At 40.3% G+C, this 24,666-nt stretch overlaps 2 protein-coding genes across 2 annotated transcripts; one reads left to right on the forward strand and one right to left on the reverse strand.

Moving 5' to 3' along the window:
• Nucleotides 1-19,208: 19,208 nt before the first annotated feature.
• On the forward strand, nt 19,209-22,302 carry ebna1bp2 (EBNA1 binding protein 2). The gene is made up of 9 exons (XM_069704832.1): nt 19,209-19,403; nt 20,023-20,106; nt 20,267-20,433; nt 20,565-20,688; nt 21,030-21,119; nt 21,248-21,323; nt 21,554-21,644; nt 21,773-21,935; nt 22,045-22,302. The coding sequence occupies exons 1-9, from the start codon at nt 19,317-19,319 to the stop codon at nt 22,090-22,092; spliced, it is 930 nt and encodes a 309-aa protein (XP_069560933.1). The 5' UTR covers nt 19,209-19,316; the 3' UTR covers nt 22,093-22,302.
• A 3-nt stretch (nt 22,303-22,305) lies between these two features.
• cfap144 (cilia and flagella associated protein 144) lies at nt 22,306-24,666 on the reverse strand. The gene is made up of 4 exons (XM_069704841.1): nt 24,531-24,666; nt 24,269-24,325; nt 24,014-24,117; nt 22,306-22,982 (listed from the first exon to the last, which is right to left on the reverse strand). Exons 1-4 carry the CDS (start codon nt 24,649-24,651, stop codon nt 22,881-22,883), a joined length of 384 nt encoding a protein of 127 aa, XP_069560942.1. The 5' UTR covers nt 24,652-24,666; the 3' UTR covers nt 22,306-22,880.

The raw sequence follows: 24,666 nt of genomic DNA on the forward strand, positions 1-24,666 counted from the left end.
AGAAAAACTGGAAAGTTTACTGAATGTCTGCTATGGATATTTCTTGTTCAAACTGAGAAAAAAACAGAAAATGATCTGTAATTTTATAATGCATCTTTAAAGGCCATTTTTGCACAGATGTTTTTTTTCCCCTCATACTCTAAGCCAGAAATCGCCACTTCAGTAGCACTTGCACACACTAAACTTACCAGTTTGACTCCCATTCATATTCTGAAGGTTTTTACCTGCATTTATTCATATATCACTCATAGCTGAATTTATATAAAATTATAATTATAAAATTGTGGCAAAAAATATATATATTTTTGGTTGTTGAAAATGTATTCTGATGTACAATCATTTCTACCTTCCCTAATATTTCAACAAAATTAAACAATAATTATGAACCTGACTTTAGCTAATCAGATTAGTGTCCTGAAAATGTATGCAAATTAGTTAATAGTTCATTAAATGATAGAAAACATGAACTTTCAGAAAACTTGTAATACGAAAAATTATTCTCTAACATAAGTAATTAAAGTTTTATAGTTTTTATATATCTCACCTGTGGTGCGTTGCCCGAAGAACATGTTTTGCACATTTATCTTGAACTTTGAGACAATCGAAATAATGCCCTCCAACTTTGATAAGTAGATAAGTTGTTGGGGAAGGAATGAGAGGAGCGGAGAAAATGGCAGATGATCTCGTACATTGCCACTGATGTATGGAGGTGGTTAGTGATGCAGGCGGGAATAAAGATAGTCACTTCAATAAGTCTTCACACACATGAATGCACTGAGTTTCACACCCACACACCTGCATGCACTTTGCAACTTTTGGCAAGTGGAAAATGGTCCAGACATGCACACTATTTGTTTCCACTTGAGCAGACATTGCAATGCCTTGCATTTATTTCCTGAAGGTTTATCTAACCTTAACCACCAGCTTCAACCTTAGACTTAGACTTTAGTCCTACAATTTAATGATTTACATAGGAAGTGAGTCCCTACAGTGTGACACAAACACACACACAAACCAAAAGCTAAAAAAGTTTTGGACCAAGTTTTAAACAACATAAGGATAGATGTATAGATTCTCCCTCTACCTCCACCTCCTATTTTCAAAGAAAACACTCGCTTTTTGTCACATTCATTGGAAAATGCATTTTTCTAATGTAAATTTAATATTTTATTTTCTGCAGCCTTTTTTTTTTATTGATCCCTTCATTGATTTTGCTCTAAATAAATGTGTAAAGCGAACCTTTTTTAATGTAATAGATGATGTGTTATCTGACCTTGCTCTGTGAGGCTATATATTCCCCTAAATACCTAGTATACACCGAACTCCAACCTTTACACAAACTTATAGCTAAAGATAATTTGAAATTTAACCCTGAAACCTGAGTCTTGATCATTAAACCTCTCTCTGAGACGAGAGTAGTTGCCATAATGTCTTCACTTTCCAAACATTATCAAAGGCGCACCCGAATGAGAGGAGAGGCTGATCAAGCACCGATCGGGCACCTGATCCTCGATCTGTAACGGGCCAGTGTCTCATTTCCATTTAAATTAAAGTTAACCCAAGTTGGCAAGATGATGCAAACTATCACCAAAGATGAGGTGAGCATAAACTTTTCTTGCCCAATAACCGCTGCAAAATGAGCTCTTTTGAGCAATAACTTTTTGTTTTTCCATTGTCTAATGATTGGATAAATGGTTGCCAAGATTCTATCCATTTTTCAGTGGTAGAAATGAAAAAGTCTTGAGATTAATGTAAATTATTATCAATTTCACAAAAAAAAAAATTGACTTTGGGGATTTAAAATAGCTTATATTTCTAAAGACAATGATGCAGCAAAAAGACTTTGGATTAAAGTCGAGTTACCTGTAGCGCAAATGTGAATTGTAAAATGGAATAAAAGGTTAATCTGCTTAATCAGCTTTGAGTGAAGGTCAGCACAAATTGCTGACATGTTATTTGAAGGGTGTGCCTTCCTCCCCAGTTGTTCAGTTGTAATAATTTGCAAATGAAGTGGAAACCTCAATTTAAGTAAGACATTCATTTCCTACCACTGAGCTTGGTTTGTGGCAGCAGGCTGAACAATGAAGCCCGTCTAGCACCGTCTCATTGTTAAATCGTCCGGCTCTTCCTGGGGGGAGTGATTGTAGGCGATATGGGACATTTAATGCGTCTGCCTTATTCTGGTCATGTCTGTGATCTCCTCCTATTTGGACACCTCACATTTACCTTTTTTTTTTTTTTTTAACAACGGAGGTGCAGGTGCAGACCCAGTTCTGTCTCGGTGCCTTTTGAGAACTGGCCCACATTTCAACAAGTTTGGGAAATGAATGTTTTGTAATAAATAGTGGGGACCTTGACTCTGGGTCAGGTTTTAAAATTGCCATTTAAAAAAAAAAAATAATAAAAAAATAAATACTTGTACTGACTAGTCTCGACCCAAACCTATAAATACCCTATAAATTCTGTAAAGAAAGAAAAGTGGGAGTAGGTATACTATTGTTGCAGCATTGGAATCTGCTCTAAATCTGAATTTTGACTCATGACAGTGACTTTTCTGATCCTTAACACTTTTTTTCTGTGGAAATGGATGGAACCGGGTCTTGATTAGGCACAAGTCCCTGGGGTGCATGTTCTGACAATAAAGCATGCCTAGTGAGCATTGATCCTGTGGGAATGTCTCACCAGACACCAGATTTAAAAACTCTTGTGAAATACACAGAGCTTATCTGCTTAATCAGCTTTGAGTGAAGTCATTTATATGTAAAAGTCCTACTCTCAAGCTTTACCACAATATTTCCCTAAAGTTTACCAGAGAACCTTTGTTTCCTAAACCTAACCACTGACAGTCTACACCTAAATGTAACTGAGAAAACTATTTAGTTCTGTAGAAATGTAATTTTTGGGACACGGGGTTTGCCAGCGTGCTATTCAGGAGATTTTCTGCAACAGAAGCTAATATCAGCAGTCTGTATCTGTAATATCATTCTTTCATGGCATTGAATTGTCAATTGACCGGTGAGTCAAGAGTTTTGCTTTCAGGCTCAGCAATCCGGTGAAACTAAACAAATATTTTGTGGGTTCATAAAGTCAGTGGGCCATTGAGCTAAACCGCAAGTGTCCTTGTTTCATGTGGAGAAATATTGTTAACTTCCACCAAAAGTGATTCACACAATTGTACACTGGAGATTAATGCACCTGAAGGGCTTTTTAAAAATCTGTTTATGTTTTGTCTTAACTTTCTTTGATGTGTTTCTCCCGGGGCTTCAACATATTTTCTTCTTTTTGTCCATGTTTTCTTCCTCTGGTACTCAAACAGAACCTTGGGAAAAAAGCCATCTCCCTTCTCTTCTCTCGTGACTCAGTCACACCTCCCTTGTAAGCCATAAACAATGTCATTTCAGTGGTGTGCTGTCAGGAAGCAGGCTTATTATACTCTGTATTACTGTATTTTAACAGTTTAGAAGGTAAAATGAGAAATCAAGCGTACAATTTTTTTTAATTTTATATCCTGTGAAAGACAGACAACAAATATCTCTTCTCTCTTAACAATGGAGCTCTCATTAGGTCCGAATGTAGTGATATGATCAAACCCAATTGAAATGTAAGCTGCGGTTTTCAAATGGAATATAATTAGAGAGAGCTGCAAACCAATCTGACAACAGAGCATGTGAACAGCAGCTGTTTCACTCCAAGCAAATCTTTATTCATGAGTCTAGTGTGAATATTGTCTCTGCTTCTAACACAGACACAAAAACAGACATGCTTCCCCTTCACAAACAAAAACGCACAGACAGAAAGTCAAATTTAGTTTTTGGTCTAATTAGTTTTCTGATACAGTGCCTCACTGTTCAGCTAACCTTTTCCTAATCAGCGTCTGCGACACACAAACCAACTTCTCAATGACCACTCCCCAGGCTTACAGAAGAAACCACAGAGAGGATGTAAATTGCTGGACGGCAGCACGGAGGTGATGAAATATGGACTTGCCCTTTCCTGGGAGGGCAAATGGCAGACTGTCACACACTGCTCAGGCAGACAGTATAGTGAGCTTAGTTACAGAGGATCTGACTGCTACAAAGCCCGTGATGAATGGGGAAAGTTTTGAGACGATATTAATGAGCTGTATCGAGCAAGGAGTCTGCACAACACGGTTGCATCGCTTAGAGTTTGATTAAATGGACTTCTTGATGCCAGAATCAACTTGAACCGTTTCTGTGTTGTTGTTTTTTTTATTAGGGCCCGAGCACCGAGTGGTGCGAAGGCCCGATTGTAATACAAGGAATTTTTCTTCTTCATATAAATGAATCGCCTTTTTGGAGTCTTTAACATACTCAAAAACTCATGAAACGTGGTAGACACGTTAAATCCTGGCACAAAATTACGGCCAGAATTAACCCTGAGAGAATTCCTACAGAATTTGTCGGACCGACCTGTCTGTCCTATTTTAACATCTTGGAGATAAAAAGTTTGAATTAAAAATAATTCGTTTTTGTCGAATGGTGTGTCCGTGGCGTGGCGGCCATTTTCAGCATCTCGTCATGAAACTACAAGTTGCTGTAATTTTGATATATATTATCCGATCTTCCTCAAACTTTACATGTTTGATAAAAGTCCCGGCCTGAAGACATCTGCATGGTAATATTCGGTCATAGTCATAGCGCCCCCTGCTGGCAAAAGGAAATTACATTTTTCATACTCTGGTTCAGAATAGCGTAAAGACGTTGATGATGATATATTGAGAAGCTAGTGTGTTTTCGTCCAACGGTGTCGCCATGGCTAAGTTTGATGTTTCGCCGTGACACAAGAATTTGATGTTTAAGGTCAAAGGATGCTCCAAACCTCACGAAACTTTGCACATGCATCAGGCGTGGTAAACTCCACGGCGGCGTCCATCCCAGACCCGCTGGCTCCCCAGCAGGCGCACGTGAGGGTCCGCATATCACTGCTTGTTTTCTCTATTTTTCCTTATTTTTCCACTGAAGTCAGGCCTCCTTCTAGTGCACCAAAGATAACGTTTTTGAATAAATTAGGCCACTTCTATTTAGGAATTTACACTATTTCTCTTTAAGGTTTTTTGGCTTGATAAACTGAAAAGATAAAGAGGAGGTTAGGAATTCAGATTACTTTACAATAAATCCGTAACAAACACTGGATGTTGCACCAAAAACATGGCATCTCGTGAATGCATTTGTTTCCACCTCTGGTTGTACATCTCTGGGTTTGTGTGCTGATTCAGTGTAATCATTCATGACCCAGACTGCAGCTCAGTCACCTTGCCAGCTGTGATGTATGAGACTGTGGCTCATTGAGCACAAACAAGGAGAAAAAACTTTATGGAGAATTTAGAGAGGCGTGTGCAAATGTGACTGATGATGAGATGATTGGATGAGATGAAGTAGTCTTTCCTTTTTTCTTTTTCAAATGACTCCTTGCGACCCAAGTGAATTCGTCTGACCCCAATACCCACAATTTTGATTACTCGTCTTTGTTTGTTTGGAAAAAGGGAAATAAGGAAAAGCATACTCATCTGTGCATTCGGCATGCATTACGTTGCCCATGTTACAGCAGTTGTTTTGTTCACTGTGGTTCATGTTTTCAGAGCGATTACAGCAGGTGTCTCGGTGCATCTGAAGAGTTCGGAAACTGTTGTTCAGAAAGGTCTCATCTGTCAAAGCAATCTTTTTCTTCAAAGTCTGGACACTTCGAAGTCTGGATGCTTCTCTTCTGAGACAGTTTGATATTTTGCTGCACAACATTCATATTGTCAGTCTCCATGTTTCAATCCTTGCTGTCCCTCTTAGGCTGCTGAACTGCAGCATGGTCAAAGCTTATGTCGGAGGGATGCCATGGAAATGTGGCCAGTGAAAAACAAACTTGGCTTAAAAAAAAATCATAGTTCTCTCGGGTTAAAATAATCAGAAAGTAGTTTTTGGCTGAGAAGGACACAGTTTCCATATTAAAATCACTTCCCTCACAGAATGAGAAAAGATGCTTGTTTCCATGAATCAAGGTTTGTCTTAATCAAAGTTGTCCGGAGGTCTGTTGTCTGTGAGCAACAGTCTTGGTATTAATTACAGAAATGGATTTGCTTCCCGGTTTTAGTTTACTCTTTTTTTCATACCACACACATCTGAGCCTTTAAATATTAAGGGTCAATTCTAAGTCACACAAAGTAGGTCCCTCTTTCAAACACCAAAAAGTAGATCCAACCAGATTTTAAATTTATTCAGCAAATTTTCCAATAGAATTGAGGAGTGAAGGCGTTATTTGACACCTTCTGTTTGTTTGTGAGGCAGAAAAGTATCTACATTCATTATCTGATAAAGGACATGGACTAAACACATTCTAAAGACTGACTATGCAAGTATGTGTACTAACATGTAAGTATATTAATGGAAGTACAGAAGAATTGAGACACAGCTAATGCCACCTGTGAAGAAAGCCTTTAAGTAATGTGACTGTATTCAAGTTGTGAAGGGCCTCTCGGAGAGAAATTTGTTTTGTCATTTGTTGTCATCCCGAAACACATTTTAGATTATTAAATCCAGCTGTCCAGTCTGAAACCTGTAATACTGCTGTCCTGGCCTCCCTTGAAAAAGAGGCTGGTAACCTCAGTGGGAATTGCCTGGTTCAATAAAGGTTGAATAAATATAGAATGAGATGATGCACATAGTACACTCTGTCATATTCCATCTTTTCACAAAGGTTAGTGAAAGAAACACCTAGAAAATGTTTGAAATGAAGGCTGTAGTCCCAAAAGATAACCTGTAAGTATGGAAAGATGTCTGCTTTCTGTATGTTTGAAGAATTGTGAATTTTGTGGTCTGCCTTGGCCAATGTGATAATATGGAATAGATACAGATCTGTGTATATATAGATTTCCTGCGTAATTACACGTAAATAATGTGTCCCATAACTTAACTACACATAAATCATCAAAATAATGGAAGGACACCAAAGGTGCTAAATATACCTGGCAACCTGGCTGGAGGCCACACAACAACAACAACAACAACAACAGCAACAACATCACAGAAGGAGCAATAAGTTATTGGGAGGCACAAAGGGATGGAGAAACCTGATTTGTAGAGCGGTAATCCGAAAGCTAGGGATACGGGAGATAAATGAGTGTACAATGAGTCAGTGAGGAAGGCAATTATTTAGTGGGATGGAACACACTGAAGGGAGGAGAGAAGGGATGGAGGACAGACAGAGATGGAGAGAGGTTCAGAGGGAATGAAAACAAAAACAGGAGAGGAAGGAACAAACAGAAGAACAGATGGAGAAGGTAGAAGGTGAGGGAGAGATGACGTGTTGCACTGAGAGGAATATGTCACCAGCAACACCCGTACCGCATACAGTACCTGATATATATATATATGTTATATATATATATATATTCTATATATTCTTTTCTGTACTAATAACCACCACACACACACACACACACACACACATATACATACATCAATGGTGGAAAAAAACAAATGATTGAAGATGACTAGGAAACATGAAAGAAAGAAATACTAAAGAACTCACACACCTTACAATTGGTGCTGAACTGTGGCGTCAGGTACACTTGTGTGCTAAATCTGTGCCAGGACATGCATTCAAGTTACTTCCCACAAATGAAAGCGATCTATTTGCCGTTGTGAGAGAGTTAGCGGAGCACAGAAGGCTTAAGTCTGGCCAGATGGACTAACTAGCTGGCTGGCAGGAAGTAACAGGCTGTATGCTTCTTTTTGATTGGCTCTAATTATGATCTACTGCCGTGCTTCCCAGAGAATTGCTGACTGGGTGATGTGTGTGTAAGTGTGTGGTGTGCACGCACTCTTCTGTGTTGAATCTACAGTTTTCGCAGGGAAAATAGGACAGGCTAAAGGGGAGAGCAAGTAAAAAAAACAGTTTGTGTTGATGTAGAGTGGCCATATGGTAATACAACCATCTGAAGTGTTTCAGCAAAGGGGGGGGGATTGGATTTGTTTCAGTTTTTCAGTTCAACAGTAGTTTATTTTTGTTAGTAGAGTAATGTTCTAAGAATACAATTGTCTAGAAAATGAACAACTCTAAGAACTCAAGTTAGGTCAGATTAAGGAAATATTCCTCCCCTGTCAAACATTTTTTGAAGATTTTGATTGACAGGCCTGTGGTCCAGTCAAGATTCCGCTATTGGTGGGTGGGACGTAGTACACCTTTTTTTTTCTCTCAAGAATTTATAACCTGCATTGTTTCGTTCAATGGCAGTTTTCTTCTTCCCTTTCTATGCTGGTGTGTTGACGTGTTTCTGTGCACATTACCAGCACCTGGGCAGTCGTAGAAGAGTGTAAAATCATGTGTATGTAATTCTACATTGTTGTTCATGTGCATGACAACAAACAAAACAAAGGACAAAATGTAAAACTGTTGCTTAACGACACCGCTAGTTCCCCAAAAGACAGAAGAATAGTGAAGAAATGTGTGTGAACACAGGAGGGTCAATACATTCATGATGTAACGTACACTAAGTCACTACATTTTAGGGATAAAACACTTATTTCACTGGTTTTGATAATTATTTTTTTAAATGAGTGAGAAATGAAGGGTCTACTAAAATCAAGAAAACTTTGGTTTTACTGTGATTTATGCCACAAAGGGATACTTTAAAATATGAAGTTTAGACTTTGGCTCTTTTGTCAGCTCAGGATCTAAAAATCCAGATTTATGGTGGCGTTTGTTATCAAACACTATGTCAAACTAAAATGCTGCCAAGACCTACATAGATGGAGGAACATCTGGTTCTTGTGGGGGAAAAGTTTCATGACCTTGTATGTTTGTCCCTCACATTGACTTTCAGACAGTAAAGTTCTGTTTTTGATCCAGTGTCCAGCAACAATTAGACAAACTGCATCTTAATGTACTTTCTTGTTGTCATTTATCAACCTTGGGAACAGCAAACATGGTCAAGATGCCTTTAAATCGCTCATAAAAATGTAATTTTCAGCATCCACAATTCAATTAAACCGTCTGCTGGGGAATATCATATGATTCAGTCAAAAGCTCCGGAACATTAAATCTACCATGTGGTGAGATTGATTGGTCAGACAGTTTCATTGGCTTCAGTACAAAAATCCTGTTCCTCATTCTCTCTCTCATTCCTTTCATTCTTATTCCCCTAATTTCTTTAGCCTCCATTCCCCTCTTCCTCCTTTTCCTGCTCCCTCTTCCTCCTCCGTTATCCTGCCCTTTTCCCTCCCTTCCCTCCTCTCTCCTCATCTTTCAGTTGGAGCTGCTCTGCATGCCAGGCCTCTCTCCTTGCCGTCTCTTCTCATCCACCCTCTAATCAGATCAATTCACTATTCCATTCACAGGGATATAATAAGGTGATTATGCATGGACTTTGTGCTGCGCACACGCGTACACGCACGCACACACACATACCGTGCATCTGTCGCACTGATGGAAGTTGACGTTGCATTTCCCCTAAAAATTCTGTGGATGTCCTCCGTCAGAGAAAGCTGGCAACCTGGCGCTCCCCGATTAATTTGTCTTTTCGCTTCTAATCAGTGTCAGGATAGGGGAAGACCGCGGAGATGGAGGAGGATGCCAGGAAAGAGGAAAGCAAACGAGGAAAGGGAGGGAGATGTCTCTAAACGTTTGATTTAAGTCCTACAGGAGACCTCTTTAGATCAAATCCCAAAAGCTCAACAGGCAGATGAAAGAACAGGCAGGAATCAACTCCACTGCTGCACTTGAGCAGACACTTCAGTCTTAAGGAGTACACCTGGTTTTGAAGGATTTGTCATCTTCCCTGTGGTGCATAAACAACAACAAGAAAATCCGTTCATTATGAGGTTGATTGCTGCGTGCCTAATTTTTTTCATGAAGGTCTGGAGTTAACTGATAATTGGGGGTAATTGAGAGCTGTGTTTTTATTACATTGTGGGTAGACTAATTAAGCGTTCAGGTGAAACATCAAGATCTCATGGTGGCTAGTGTCGACACACACTGGGGAAACTGAGTTGATGGAAAACACCTTCCTGCATCTTGGTGTTTAAGCCTGGGTATTGATACTTCTATGACACTGACTGAATGGATTTGATACTATCTGCTATGGAAATATGCCTTGTCATTCGGTACCATATTTTGATACCCGGTAGCTACAGAAAACAACCTTGTCACACATTAAATTGCACGTACAACCGTGTTGACGTCTACTTTTAATCTGGCCAGAATAAGTCTGACAAAGATGACTGACTGCCCCAGCACTTTTATGCTGGACCACAAAAGATTGATTGAACAACTGGGGATGATTTCTGTTCATATAACTGACCAATGGATTAACCTCTCCAAAACTACACATTTTAATCAGTTAACTCTGTGAAATGGAGGCTTGCATCCCCTTTACTAAAGACTATTTGGATTTGGTATAGAAACACCCAGGTGCAGTGAGAGAAAGAAAGCAAACATACAGTAGAATATGAGAGGAAGCCCGCTACTCAGACACAGAGGGGGTTTTATTCAACACAGTATTCAGTGTGTGTGTCCTAATTCAGTGAGTCACCAGGACACTGCACAGCTAGTAAGCAATTTTCCCTTCATTTAGATAAGGAGACAGGAGATGATGGGAGAGGAGGTGAGTAAAGAAAGTCATAGAGAAGTGCTGATACATAAAATGCCTCGGTTGGGCAGTAGAACACCTGGCCATATGCGGGACTAGCACAGTAATTGGCTGGAGAGTCAAACACTCCCATGAAAGCAGACCGTGCAGCCTCGTGAAGCCCATTACATCTCGCTCTGTATCGCCATGTTACAGCTCATATGAAGCAACAGAATTAGTGGAGGGTGAGTATGGGCACAATATTACCATAAAATGCATGGTTTCAGATTTAGTTGTATTATCCTTAAAAACAAAAACATTTTAACTTTTTTTTTTTTTATTAAAGGGGTGAAGATATCAAAAGAACAACTTTAACAGGTACTAAAACACATTTCTGCCCCGGTGGGCATGCGTGAAGCATTTATCACTTCCAGGTCCACCACCCTCAGGATGATAGTTTGCATTGTGGGTTGTAATGAACGTTTCAGCCTCTAGGGGCTGCTACTGCAAAATAATTTCTACCATTTTTGTCTCGATCAACCACAGAACCTATTGGTTTTCTTGTCAAGGAAAAGTGGATCTTTTGTATGTACACGTACATGCACCACTTTCGTCTTTTGTTAAATTTCCATTATTGATTTGTAAAGGATCTCTTATCACACCCAACTTCAGGGGACTACACCGTGTACATACGATGAGAAGACATCCAGAACTGCGCAAAGGACGCTCGTTACCAAACAGTACCAGACTAAACTCTAATTATGTTCCAACAAAAGAACTCTTTAAATGCAGTTTAGAAAAAAAAAAGTGAGCTAGTAGGTTTAAAAATAACATCTTATTCTTTAATATAACATTTTCTTTTTTTTTCACTTGTCCAGTCCTTTGAAATAGATGGTTAATAAGATTTGACTTAAATTCTGCATGTTGTTTTTTCAACAGCGCCAAGAAAGGGCTTAGATACAAGTCCATTATCCAAATGGCCAAATAGATTTTGTTGTTGTTTGTTCCAACGCTCTGCAGTGGTCCATCTGGGCACACCAGCAGTGGCAGATACTCCAAAGATGAACTGTTAAGAATCACTGGTAGGAGCTAACAAAATCAATCCAGATTTAAAGTCCAGTGTCTTTTGTCCTCCCTGCAGGTGGCATGTTCCTTTTACCTCAGAAGTCGGAGCTGGGAATGACCTCACACCTGCACTGATGGCGCTCCGGTACAAATAAGAAGAGCAAGGTAAGCTATTTTTAGCATACCAGTTGATTATAGCGCATTGCGTGGTATTTTGCACATAAAAGATACAGAGCCACAACTAAAACAGAACGAGTATCATGATAACTTTCGCTGCTGTTGATGTGCGGAGCGCCCGATTTTATTTTTGAGACTGGGGTCGGTGAGGTTCTTCAGATTTTCAGGGTCAGAAAATGTACTTCGGCGGGGCGTTCTCGTTGAAATTTCTCCCGAGGAACTCGGAAAGTCTGACTTTGGCATTTAAATGAAGCACACTCATGGAGAATGTGGTCCTCCAACAACTTTACATGGCTTCCTACTTTTCTCCTGTCATAATGGCCGCTAGAGGGCAGTGTCCTTTGAATGTAATTACTGCGTGTTTTGGGGGCATTTGCCAACTGCTGGAGGTCACTTAACAATAATAATGTAGCTGTGGGTCATAATAAGCTGCTTGCAGAAACAACCCATGGGGAAGACGGTCTACATCTTGACCTGAAAGGAGTAATGTCAAAGCACAAAAAAAGTAAAAAAAAAAAAAACATCCTATTTATAAGTTTGTAGGGGTGGTTGCTAATATTAAGGATTTGCCCATTCTAATGTAGCTGAATGGATTTTCTACAAAGAGCGAACAGATTTTAAGTCAGTGGCGTTGTACAATGGTGGCAAAAAAAAAAGACCATCTGGATAACCTTTGATTAAAAAAAAAAAAAAAAAAAAAAAAAAAAAAATGCTGCCTCTTGTGATTTGGCTGTATTCAATGCATAAATTACTTTTCTCCCCCCTGTGTTGTCTATTACCATTTCTCCCCTGCCCTCTCCCAGTTCTGCAATATTTTCCTCTGAGCGTCGATGTGCAGTATTTGACGTTTAAACAGCACGTTCCAGGCTGAGAATTGCTAGTGTTTTTTATGATCCAAACCTCATCATAGCTTATTATCGTGTCTCTTTTCCCTCCTGATTGCTCATTGTGATTCAGTTGCTCTCCGTGTAGCAGGCTGAGGCTGGGACATAACATCTGACTGTGTTTAATTCCCACTCTTATGCTGTTTCTGCCCCCACAGACCACTTGCTCTCACCTTGACACTCGGTGGCTTTGTGGCCAAGGTTCCTACAAAGAGCTTAATGAGCACCTGATGAGCTATAGGCCAAATTATAAAGCACTTTGTCACCTGGCTAGGCTATTTTATGTGGTCACTATTTGGACTGCATGAAAGTGGAAATCAGCGGTCCAGTGAGTAAGTAATTTGCACAGAGGCACTTTGCATTTCTTTACTCCAAAACCAAACTTTTCAACTGACTCAATGGATGGTTGGACGGTGTCAGCATTTTAGACAAACCTCACGGTCAGAGCTCAGGGTCAGAGACCAGTCTGAAATTCCTGGTTTTCTGCTCTGGTCATTTTTTACTGAGACCTCAACTGACGGCATTTCCCATTTATAGCAGTTTCTTTGACTGGAAGTCAGATACACTGACTTCCAGATTAGCCTTCACCCTCATTTACACACACATTTCAATATGTGCTTACAGTGCTGTCAATCGAGACCTCACCAGAAACGACCCCACCGACTAAACCATCTCCCTGACAACAGAGGAAACTCGATCTGCTGTTGAAGGCCATGAAATGTGTCTGAAAGCACTAAAAGAAATCTAGTGAGTAGTGAAACCGTTTTCAAATGACTAGAAAAAGCTTTGAAACGGAGGAATTCAAATTTAACAGAGGAGCGAATTTCATGCCGACTAATATTCACTCTTGACATGTGTGTGCCCAGCGCATTTCAGTCTAACCCAGAAGTGACCAAACACGGAGCAGAAGGAGGCATGTGAGCTATGATAGCAGGAGACAAGGACATGATCATTAACTCCCCCCTCTTGTCTCCTCTGCTCATCTTCACTATTGTTCACTCGCTCTAAGCAGCGCTATCACAGACTCCCAGGGAAGACTATCAAAAACCATCAGGAAGGCAATTCATGAATGCTGATTTGACTAAGTACACACAGTCTAACCACTCTTTGCTTTAGGGAAATAGCACTGGGGATAAATTATAGATTATCCTCCAGAGCTAAAACCAATGTTTTATACAACTTACAAAAACCTTAAGTTGTGAAACTCCAAATTAAGTCAGTTTTTTGCTTCAGTGTAACAAAGTTTGGCTTTCAGTGAAATATCTCAATGGATGGATGAACATGAAATTTTGTGCAGATAATCATCACGACCAGTGGAGGAATCCTGGTGACTTTTGAGATCCGGTGTACAAACAGTGCGAGACAAATGAACACAAAACCCCACCATAAAACAAGAGCACCAGGTCATTCATGACTACATGACTGATCCCTCTGCAAAAGCTGTTTCAGTTTAAAATGATCCAAATCCGGATCCAGTTTGAGTTCTGGAGGTGAGGATTTCCACATGTTGATCCCCCGAACAGGAAAAAGGTTACAATTTACACACATGCACGTTTCCTTCTGGTTGAACTGTTGCTAAGTTGCAAAGTTGCATTTGTCCGAGACTTTGGCTTGTGACCGAATAGTTGCAAAATTAATGACATTTCCACCATCCTCGGCTTTACGTCCTCGTTAATTCCGTAAGTTCCATTTTTTTCTAGGTAGCACTAATACTAATAATGTCATCTGAAGGTCAAGACCAGTACTATACTGAAAATCCCAACGATTCCACCTTCAGCAAGCACTTGGTAAACTCCTTGTTCACAAGAAGAAACCTCAAACAGTTTAGGTGAGAGGAGAATGAGGAGAGAAAAACATCAACACTGAGCACCAATAAATAAATACAGAGCAGATTGGTGGTGCCAGTAAGCTCGGTAAGATCAGAAATGTGCAGCTCTGGAGCCAGAAGACAAGAAACGAATGTTAAGTGATAATTAGCAAATGTTAGCTCGAAGCTCCAAAGTACCTAAATACAACCTCACGATGGCTACAACATGGCTGTAAACGTGTTTATTTTGTTGGGTTTACGGTTGTCCTTATACACAAAAATCCAGTCAGCATGCCAAAATATCCCAATCACACCGTCCTGAAATATAGCCTTGCATAGAAAATATTCAAATGATTCCCAAAACAACTGGTGACGGTGCTGGCGTGAGCTTTTAACTTGTCCCGGTCCTCGGAGGTAGTGGATATTAAATGCTTAAAAGCTATGCTCGCGGAAGACAGACAACAGCATGTGGCCCGTGAGAGTAATGGAAGGGTATAGGCCAAGTCCTCTGCAGTCTCATCACGGATGTTTTGATGGAGGGAGAGGGAATGAATATCCACTTGAGAACGGGGAGATCAGGACAAAATGACCTAAAATAGTATTCGCCGTAATTCATCCAGACTATCGTTTACTTACACATCCCAAAATCTCCTCAGGCTGAGTGAGTGCCATCGGAGCTAAACCGCTCGTCCAACTTAGACCCACACATTCATGACTGCATTCTTTTTTGTTGTTGTTCGAAGCTCCAGCAGACAGGAATAACTCTGAGAGAAGCCTTGACAGAGTGAATCCAACTTACTTTCAATCTGCTGTCAGGAAGCAGGCTGTCGCTCTGGGAGGAAGAGTGACAGCGAGACGTGGATTCAATGGACTGTGTTTTTGTCTGGCTCAAGCGATTATAATGACAGAAATGGAAATAGGAGTATTTTTCCTTTTGAAGATGTCTCAGAGTGGGGCTCTGACCATGCAGAGACTGGAGGAATTAAGGTCGGTGATGTACAAATCGTAAATATCGATTTCCATCAGAATAGAAAGAGTGTCACTCTCAGGGGGGCTCAGACAGCTTCTCCTTTGAGGACTGGGAGGATAAGCCACTGAAAGAGGCTGATGACATCTCAAATGAACAGTGGTTGTCACCACAGAAGCCCCCAGTTTTCTGTCTCGCCTGTGTCTATCTGGTTTTTTAGTGATGGGGAAGTTTTTTCAGCTTACTGAGCTCTAAACAAAACTAAACTTGCATGATGTAATACCAAACTAAAGTTCTCATTATTATGCTGAGGGTGAGATAAAAACACTCGCTAAAAATGCTCTGTTTAGGAGTTCAGGAGATTTGCCAACATCATCCTACAATATACATTATGTGTACGTTTTAATGCCCATACTCTAATTATTTAAGTCCTGCTGATTCTAGATTTTTAAAAGTAAAACATTTTAATGATAACTGCAAGTATTAAGACTATTTAGAGCCATGCTCCTATAGACCAATCAAAGAATGTCAACATAGCCTTTCCAGTGGGAAAATACCATGTGAAGCACTTACTTTTTGATCTCTTTCACGGTGCATTTATAGTGAAAATGAGTCTGCCATCAGACTGCTGAAAACCTTTTTTCTGGTCAAGGTGCTCCTGACCGATCCTAAAAACCACCGTCACAGACACGATGGATTTAACTGTCAATACGAACAAATAGGAGAGCGACACAGTCTCGTGTAGGTTAGATACAAATAATGGGAAATAAATAAAATAAGGTGTAATGCATTTTTTTTTTTGAGGATGCAGTATCTTATTAAGGTTTTGGATTGTTAATCTATTAGCTGTGGATGTTGTGTCCTTTTCTGGTCAATTCGAACACACAACACGAGGTAGAATAACAAGCAGGCAATATAGTAGGACATGTTATGTCCTACAAACCCTCGCAAAACACAAAATGCACTCGACATTACCAAGAAAGTACATTCACAGACCAGGCTGAAAACATCTCTTGCGTTTTTGTCGACATTACATGCATCTTGAAACAGTCTGAGAAAGTTATTTCAGTGGATTCCTGCAAAGAGAAACTTGGGTATCACGTAAAACAATGCATCATGGGAAATTACTGCTAAAACATCAACTGCAATGGGCTTTCTACGGTAATTTCTGGTTAAAAGTATATTGAACATTCATGAGCTGTTACTGTATGTGACTGAAACAAAAGTTTGCAGATGCGTTTGCCCCGCTAGGAGAATCATGTATGTTCATCAGACCCACAGATAACATGTATAAGCAGACATTAATTATATTCTCTCATTTAACAATGGTTGTTAAACTACCAGATTATTTTACACCTCACCACATCGAATGTTAAATGATTTCTTGGACAAAGTCTTGGTTTTAACATGCACACTAATGCATGTCAGCCCTTGGCGCAGCCGTCGGTAGGTTTGAGATGCTCACTTGACCACTCGAGATGAATCTCTTTCGAGTGACATTTTGAGTAACATCGAGTTACTTTCATGGTCACCGGCAAAAGCACACCCATTAGCATTCAGCACGTGCACGCTGTGGCTTTAACTGCAAGCCCTCCACTCACGACTGCTACGTGACTACATAACATGAATACAAACTGTCTTTAGCCGACATAAAAGTGACTGATTGTGATTCCCATTCCCGCTGCTCTTCACCTTTGGACATTTGGGGATGATGGCCTTCGCATAAATTCCTTCACTTCTCTCAGATAAACACCGAAATGTGTGCGAGGGTGCGCTGGAAACTGAGAAGGATTACGGTCGATTGATGTCCTGCATTTTTGAGGTGATTGCTAATATGCTCATTTATTTTGACAGAGTTTCAAAAAAACTTTGCACAGTTACCACTAGACTTTAAAATGTGACCTGGTTTCTCAATGGTTTCATTCACGGGAGGAAAAAGAAAAGAAAAGAAAAGCATGAGCACATCTAGGAAGAAACTGACACAGACCACATAAATGAGGCCCGGTCTGCTCTTGGAAAGCAATAAACATTTGATAAGCAGTATCTGTTATGAAATAAACACAGGTTGACGTGTGAAGAAATTAACTTTAGTCAGCACATTGCCCACTCCTTCTTCTCTGCTGGCCAGATGTCACGGGACACTCGGCCAACACTGCAGACGTTTTTCTCAATCCTGTCACGTCAAAGTGACAGAAATTGAGTCTGGAATTGAGGAATAGAAAAGTGATGTCGATGGTTTTTTTTTTTCTTGATGAGTTGGCAAGTGAAACTCACGAGGCTTCATTTACACAATCAAACTCATAAAAATTTAAATTGGGACCTTTGGGAGAATTGATTTTAGACTTTAATCTGCATATGTCTCTTGGCTGGTTTTGTCTGCTACTTTACAAATTAGAACCATATTGATCCAAAAGGAAACTTAATTAAACTTGAGCTTTTTTTTGTCTGTCTATCTATGAATCTGTTAGTCTGTCAATCTGTTTATCTGCCTGTCTGTTTGTCGGTCAATTTCATATCTAGTTCATATCTAATATCACTAACTAGTCTCTAACTAGTTGGACATATTAGATATATTGTCTGTCACTACAATCTGCTCAGACGTGAGACAGCACCTCCATGAGGATTCCCTTGACATTACATCAAAGTTATTTTCCTTAACAATGAGTAATGCACAGTAACATGAATTTTCTGTATACAGACAAAGCTCTGTTTTTATAAGTTATGTAAAGTGGAAAAAAATAAAACATTTATATCGAGGACCAAAAAGGTAATTTCAATTTAATAAAAAGTAACACAATGGTAAAGTTGCACTAAAAACCTAATCACACGGTTTTTGGTTGCCTTTTCAATAACATCATTTCTTGCTTTGTTTTAAATTAGCAAATGTGCAGCATTGGAGCCGGTGACACCAACAGACTTAACAAACTGGTGAAGAAGGCCGGCTCCATCATCGGCTACAAACTGGACAGCCTGGAAAAGGTGGTGGAGAGGAGGACGCTGAACAAACTATTGTCCATATTGGATAATCCTGACCACCCTCTCCACCACCTGCTGCAGGGACAGAGGAGGACGTTCTCCAAAAGACTCCTTCAGCTTCGCTGTCACAAGGACAGATACAGGACATCATTCCTGCCGACCGCAATAAGACTGTACAATAACTCACCTCTGGCAAAATCCATCACACAACAATTTGATTTTTATTTTTTTAATTTTTTTAATTTTATACACTTTATTAATCCCCGAGGGGAAATTTCTTCACTACAGCAGGGGGGCTCTCAGGGGGGAGCTGCTGCAGCAGGCTGCCACTAGGGCGGCGCCAGGTAACCTGACCTGAGGTGCATGTTTTTGCACACTGTTGTCTGTGTTATTGGTTGTTTGTATATAATATATATAGATATATACTGTACTGAATATACTGTGCATTTTATATTTTATATTTAATATTTGTACTGCTATTTTACTGCTATTTTATTGCTTTTCTATTATTATCTTATTGCTTCTGTATGCTGCAGAAGCGGAAAAAAAAAAGTCCCCTAGTGGATTAATAATGTAACTACCTAACCCTAACCTAACCTAACCTAACCTACATTTTTTTTAACGCCAACGGACTAAATGCCTGTATCAGAATTTGTTTTGTGTATTTTTTTTCCTTGCAGGAACCTCTGTTCTTCTTATTGTTTCCACCGACGGCCTGCGTCTTGCAGACCTATCCAAATGCGTCATATCCGTTCGGCGTAAAACGAGGGGTAGATTTGAGCAGCAGCAAGTCCGGAGCACTTTGTACCAACGTGTTAAGGTTTGATCACATATCGCGGTCTCGTGGTTCTCGACAGCAGAACTATGGAGTCGGCAGAAGAGGACGTGCTGCTGGACGAGGAGTCGGAGGAGGAGGAGGAGGAGGAACTCAGTGAATTATCGGACGGAGATGTAAGTTTGCTCCGGGAACGTGCAGGCCTGCGCTAACCACAGCTGACGTCATCAGGGGGCTCCTGTTTGACCAAAAGGCTTTTTAAATGAAGTTCATAAGATGGCCGTCTGCAAATCTTCTTCACCACCGTGTCAGTTTGTACAGTGGGTACGGAAAGTATTCAGACCCCTTTACATGTTTCACTCTTCGTTTCATTGCAGCCATGTGCTAAAAATCAAAAAAAGTTCATTTCTGTACATTTCTGTTTTTTTTTCTGTCAAGATGGGGTGCTGAGTGTCCATTAACGAGAAATCAAATGAACTTTTTTGATTTTAGCACATGGCTGCAATGAAGCGAAGAGTGGAAAATGTAAAGGGGTCTGAATACTTTCCGTACCCACCGTACTTCCGGTAAAGTTGCACGAAGGAGATTCAAATGTGTTTCCAGTCGGAGAAGGAAAGCAGATAAAAGTACAGGCTTCCTGTGTCTGGCTTTGCTTTAACAGATTGTAGATGAATTTGCAGACTTGACAATATGTGTGTTTCTTTTCTCGACAAAAAAAAAACCAACAAAAACATTAAAATGAATGAATCTAACCACTTTTTTCTTCTTTTTTTTTTTTTTTTTTGTGGTGTCCAGCTTCAGGAAGCCTTCGCCAAAGGGTTGTTGAAACCTGGGATGAATGTTCTGGTCGACAAGCCCAAAACGTTTGTCAACAATGTGGTGAGTGACTCAAAGTGATGATCATTAAAATGCTTCACCAGATTTTGTTTACTTCTATTATTGATGACCTTCTTTTTTTTTTTCCTTTCTTCACATTTGTTTTGTTTTAACGCTCTTGAAGATGATTTTCTGAACTGTTTTTTTGTGTGTTGTCGTGCAGGAGGGTATGAAGCACTGCCTGGCTGACTTGCGTAAAGACCTCCCCTGGGTGGAGAGGCTGGACCTGACCAATCCGCCGGCTGAAGACGTTCTCCCTAAAGTTGACGGGAAAGCTCCGGCCGACGGCGAGGTCGACGCGGACGATGATTTCCAGAGGGAGATGTTCTTGTAAGTGAGCGTATCTTGAGGGTGTTTAAAAAAAATTTAAAAAAAAAAGTATTCTTAAGTTTGTAAAACGTCGTAACACCGCTACGGAGAATGTCTCCCCTAAGCGCTTTATGTTCTCTGTTGACCGACAGCTACCGTCAAGCTCAGGCGACGGTCCTGCAGGCGCTGCCCCTCCTCAACAAGCACGACATCGCCACGAAGAGGCCTGACGATTACTTTGCCGAGATGGCGAAGACGGATCAGCACATGCAGAAGGTACACGAGCCGAACCTCTTAACCAGATGACAGAATGTGGTTCGATTTTTTTTTTTTTTTTTTTTAAAAAGAGTTGTAGGCTTAAAATTCATTTCATAACTCGGTCGTATCTGTTACGTGACATTATATACTTCAGCAGACGCATTCGAACATTATTGTGAACGATGTTTTGGATCATGCGGACACCGAGTCTTCGTTCCCGTTCTTTTACTCTTCGCCCAGATTGTATTCACGTTTAATTCCACGTGTCGGGCTTCAATCCAAAATATTGGAACGAGCAAAAATGATTTTTTTTGTTTTGTTTTGTTTTGTTTTGTTTTCTTTCTTCCCGTGTCGTTCAGATCAGGAAAAAGTTGCTCTCGAAGCAGATGGATCTGGAGAAGTCTGAGAAAGCCAAGAAACTGCGTGAGCAGAGGAAGTTTGGCAAAAAGGTCGGTTTCTGTTTTCAGAAGTTTCTATCACCCTTAAAAGTCTCTAAAAGTCTTAAACCCCCAATAAAAGGCCCAAATGAACCGATTTAACAAATGAGGAGTTAACATGAATTTTGGATGTTTGCCAGGTCCAAGTAGAAGTGATCCAGAAGAGACAGAAGGAGAAGAAGGCGATGATGTCTGCTGTGAAGAAATACCAGAAAGGTGAGCGAAGGGTGGAACTTTTTTATTTTCTCACCACATAAAAGTGAAAAATGCATACGTAGCATTTATTTTTGCTGGGGAAAAAAAAAACGTAACAGTCTGTGTAACTTCTAGTAAATTATTAACATGCACAAAGATTAACTTTGTGTTTGTTTGTCCCAACCCCCCCCCCCCCCCCCCAAAAAAAAAAAAAAAAAAAATTAAAATGTTCTCAACATCTGAACTTTCAGGAATGACCGACAAACTGGACTTCTTGGACGGAGACAAGAAGACGGCTAAAGAGTCGTCCGAGGGCCCAAAGAAAGCGTCGAACAAGAAGGGGTGAGGCGTTCGCTTTTCAGCCGTGCACACCGCCGTCGTAAATCTTCAAGCTCAGCGTTTTCTTCCCTCTTGACACGTGTGGCATTTTTACAAAACAAACCCCTCCAATTTCAATAATATTTTGACAGCCCCAACGCGAAGAGAAAATACAAGGACCAGAAGTTTGGCTTCGGAGGCAAAAAGAGTGGAAAGAAGTGGAACACCAAGGACAGCTTCAACGATGTTTCCAGTTTTCGGTCCAAAGTGGCTCATGGCAAAGGAGGCAAGAAAGGCAAAGGAGGGAAACAAAATGTGAGTCGCATACACGTAAAAACACTCGACAAGCTTTATTAAATGTAGAAAATCGGTCAAAGGCAAGTACAAAGTTTGTAAGAAACGCCGAATTTTGTGTGGTTTTCAGCAACGTCCCGGCAAGTCTGTGCGCAGGAAGATGAAGGGACGCTCGTAAAAACCTGAGCAGCTGATCAACGGACTGGACTCGGACGCTGCTTCTCAGGCAGGATTTGACGCACCTGCTGCCCAGTCTGTCCCCACCACACCTCAAGAGACATGAAGTGGGCTCTTCTGTTGTTGTTGTTGTTGTTGGTTTTTTTTTACATTATCCCTTGTATGGAACGTGTCTGGATTGACACAGAGGACGATATGAACCCTCTTCGAGACACGACCTGCCGTATTGCAAAGGGAACCGTTCGAAGGACCTCGCTGAATAAGAAAAGACGAGTGAACCAACATATAAAAGCTGTTTTACTTCATGCAATTAATTACCTGCAGGCTGGTGAAAAGAGAGTTAAACTAATTGCAACGGATACGTTTTTTTGTTGTTGTCTGCGGCCATTATTGTCTCTAAGGCCTTTTGTTACGGTGGTTTAAATGCCACCTCGTGTGACTCCGTATCTACACTGCTGTCTGTCTCATCGACACGGCGCTTGTTCTTCGGTGTCTTTTGTTTTATTTTGTCGAACGCAGCTCCTTGACTCATTGATTCCCCCCCATGTGACATGCCATTTTATAATATTGAGCGGCTGTCAGTTTTGCCCTTTCCCCGCTCATTAATATGATTAGTATGTGACGGGCCGGTGTGCTTTGCGTAGACCTGCGCAAATGTTTCCCCTGAAAGTGTTTTTCTTACTTTGCTGTGACGGAAATGTAAAAAGAGGCAACTTCTGTGCTGACACAAAACTGTACGTTTGCACGATAAACACGCGCATTTAATATGCTGCTTTCCCTTCCTGCTTCTCATATCTTATTATGATGGCGAAGGGCGATCTCTTTGTGTCTGGTGACATCGGTGCCGAAACGGAAGAAATTCAACCGGCGGTCGTGGCGGTTTGATGGGATCTGGAGGGAAAGAAATGGAAACGGTATTCTGGTTAGATTTGGAGATTATTTTTTTTTTTTTTTTTTTTATGGCGTTAAAAGGTGCTTTACTAAAGACCACAACATGTTTATTACTTTGGCTTTAACTGTTAATATAGAAATGTTTTGAAGGTATTAAAACCTCCGGATGCTACAGCAACTAACTCCAATGCTGCAGTATTAGTGTTGACTCTTGCAGGGTTTACAAGCTGCAACACTAATATTGCTTTAATGTTTTAGCATTGTAATATTCCCACTCTTTGCATACAGTTCTCTTTAAATCAGTTTGTGTGTGGTCTACCAGCTTTGTAATTACAGTGGGATTATGACAGTAGCCGAGATTGTGGAATTTGCCCTGAAGTCATTTTGGGGGAGGTCACGTCATTGGCTTTGCTGAAACGGTATCAACGTCGTTGGCTGCGGTTAGTTTTCACCCAGAGACGCCCGGGCTTTCAATTCTCCACACAACTCATTTATGACAGCTTTATGACAGACATTAAATGTCCTAGACGTATACATTTGTGGTACTTAAAAGTAACGGTTTTGGTTCAGCCAGTCAAAACTTTTTATTATTATTTTTTTTTATATATATGTATATATTTGTGTTACCAAAAACGTGTTGCTATGCAACAGGATCAGTCCTTTGCCAAAGAAAATATTTTAGGTTTGAAGTTAGTTAAGAGCATTAACGATCAATCCTTTCTCCGTTAGGAGAAACTAGACAAAATTATAAATAATTGAAGCCGGTTCTTCATATTTTAACTCAAGTGACTTTATAACATCTTCATATTCTCGTCTTTTTTTTTTTTTTTTTTAAGGAGCTCACATGCTCCTGGAAGAGACATTTTGTAGACATTAAGATGACGCACTGTATGTTCTCGATGAAAAGTAATTTGAACACAGTTCAGGAATAGATATTTTTGCTTGAATGCTGGCCGTCTAGTTAAAGCTCCTAAAGTTGGTGACTGAATAATCCTGCGTATGCAGGTTGTTTTTTTTTCCCCTCCTCTCACCAGTGGCGCTGAGATCCATCCTATCTCCTGGCTCTCGGTGATCGGCGCCGAGTATTTCTTGGTGGGTACGTCGCGAGCCTTGTGGAAAGCCTTGATGAACTCAGCTGGGGGGCAAAATTAAATTAAATTAAATTAATAATTGTCACAATCCGTTACACAGAGGTTTCATCCTTTATTTTTTTTTTTCCATTAACGGGAAAGGAAAAAGGAGCAGAAACAAAACATCTTCTTTCTATAATTTCAAGAGAAACTTACAGTTATCCTCAAGTACTTCTGGTTTTCTTGACGTGGGTTTGTCTGTCAGGATGTGCACTAAAAAAAAACAACAACAACAAACACATTGAGAGAAAACAAACAGCTTGTACAAAACGGGTACATTACCAGCTCTGCTTTTCAGGGACACCTTTAGTCTCTACAGGTTGTTTTTTTGTTTTGTTTCTCCAAAACATTATTTTGCATGCGTTTGAACCACTTCACCTTTCTGTGTACACAAAAAAAAGGAAGCTCGACATCTTACATTTCCTGTATGGGTTGATGCTGAACTCCGTGTGGACTTTCTGCAGTCTTTCCTCTTTCCGAACCGTCTCGACGTGAATTGCGTTTTGGTGGACATAATCCGGTTCCCCCTTTGCTGCCATGTTTAAAAAAAAAAA

This window comes from Brachyistius frenatus, unplaced genomic scaffold (assembly GCF_029030835.1).
Source record: "Brachyistius frenatus isolate BFR_SWC_R1_liver_20210118 unplaced genomic scaffold, ASM2903083v1 Contig_52, whole genome shotgun sequence".
Taxonomy (NCBI): domain Eukaryota; kingdom Metazoa; phylum Chordata; class Actinopteri; family Embiotocidae; genus Brachyistius; species Brachyistius frenatus.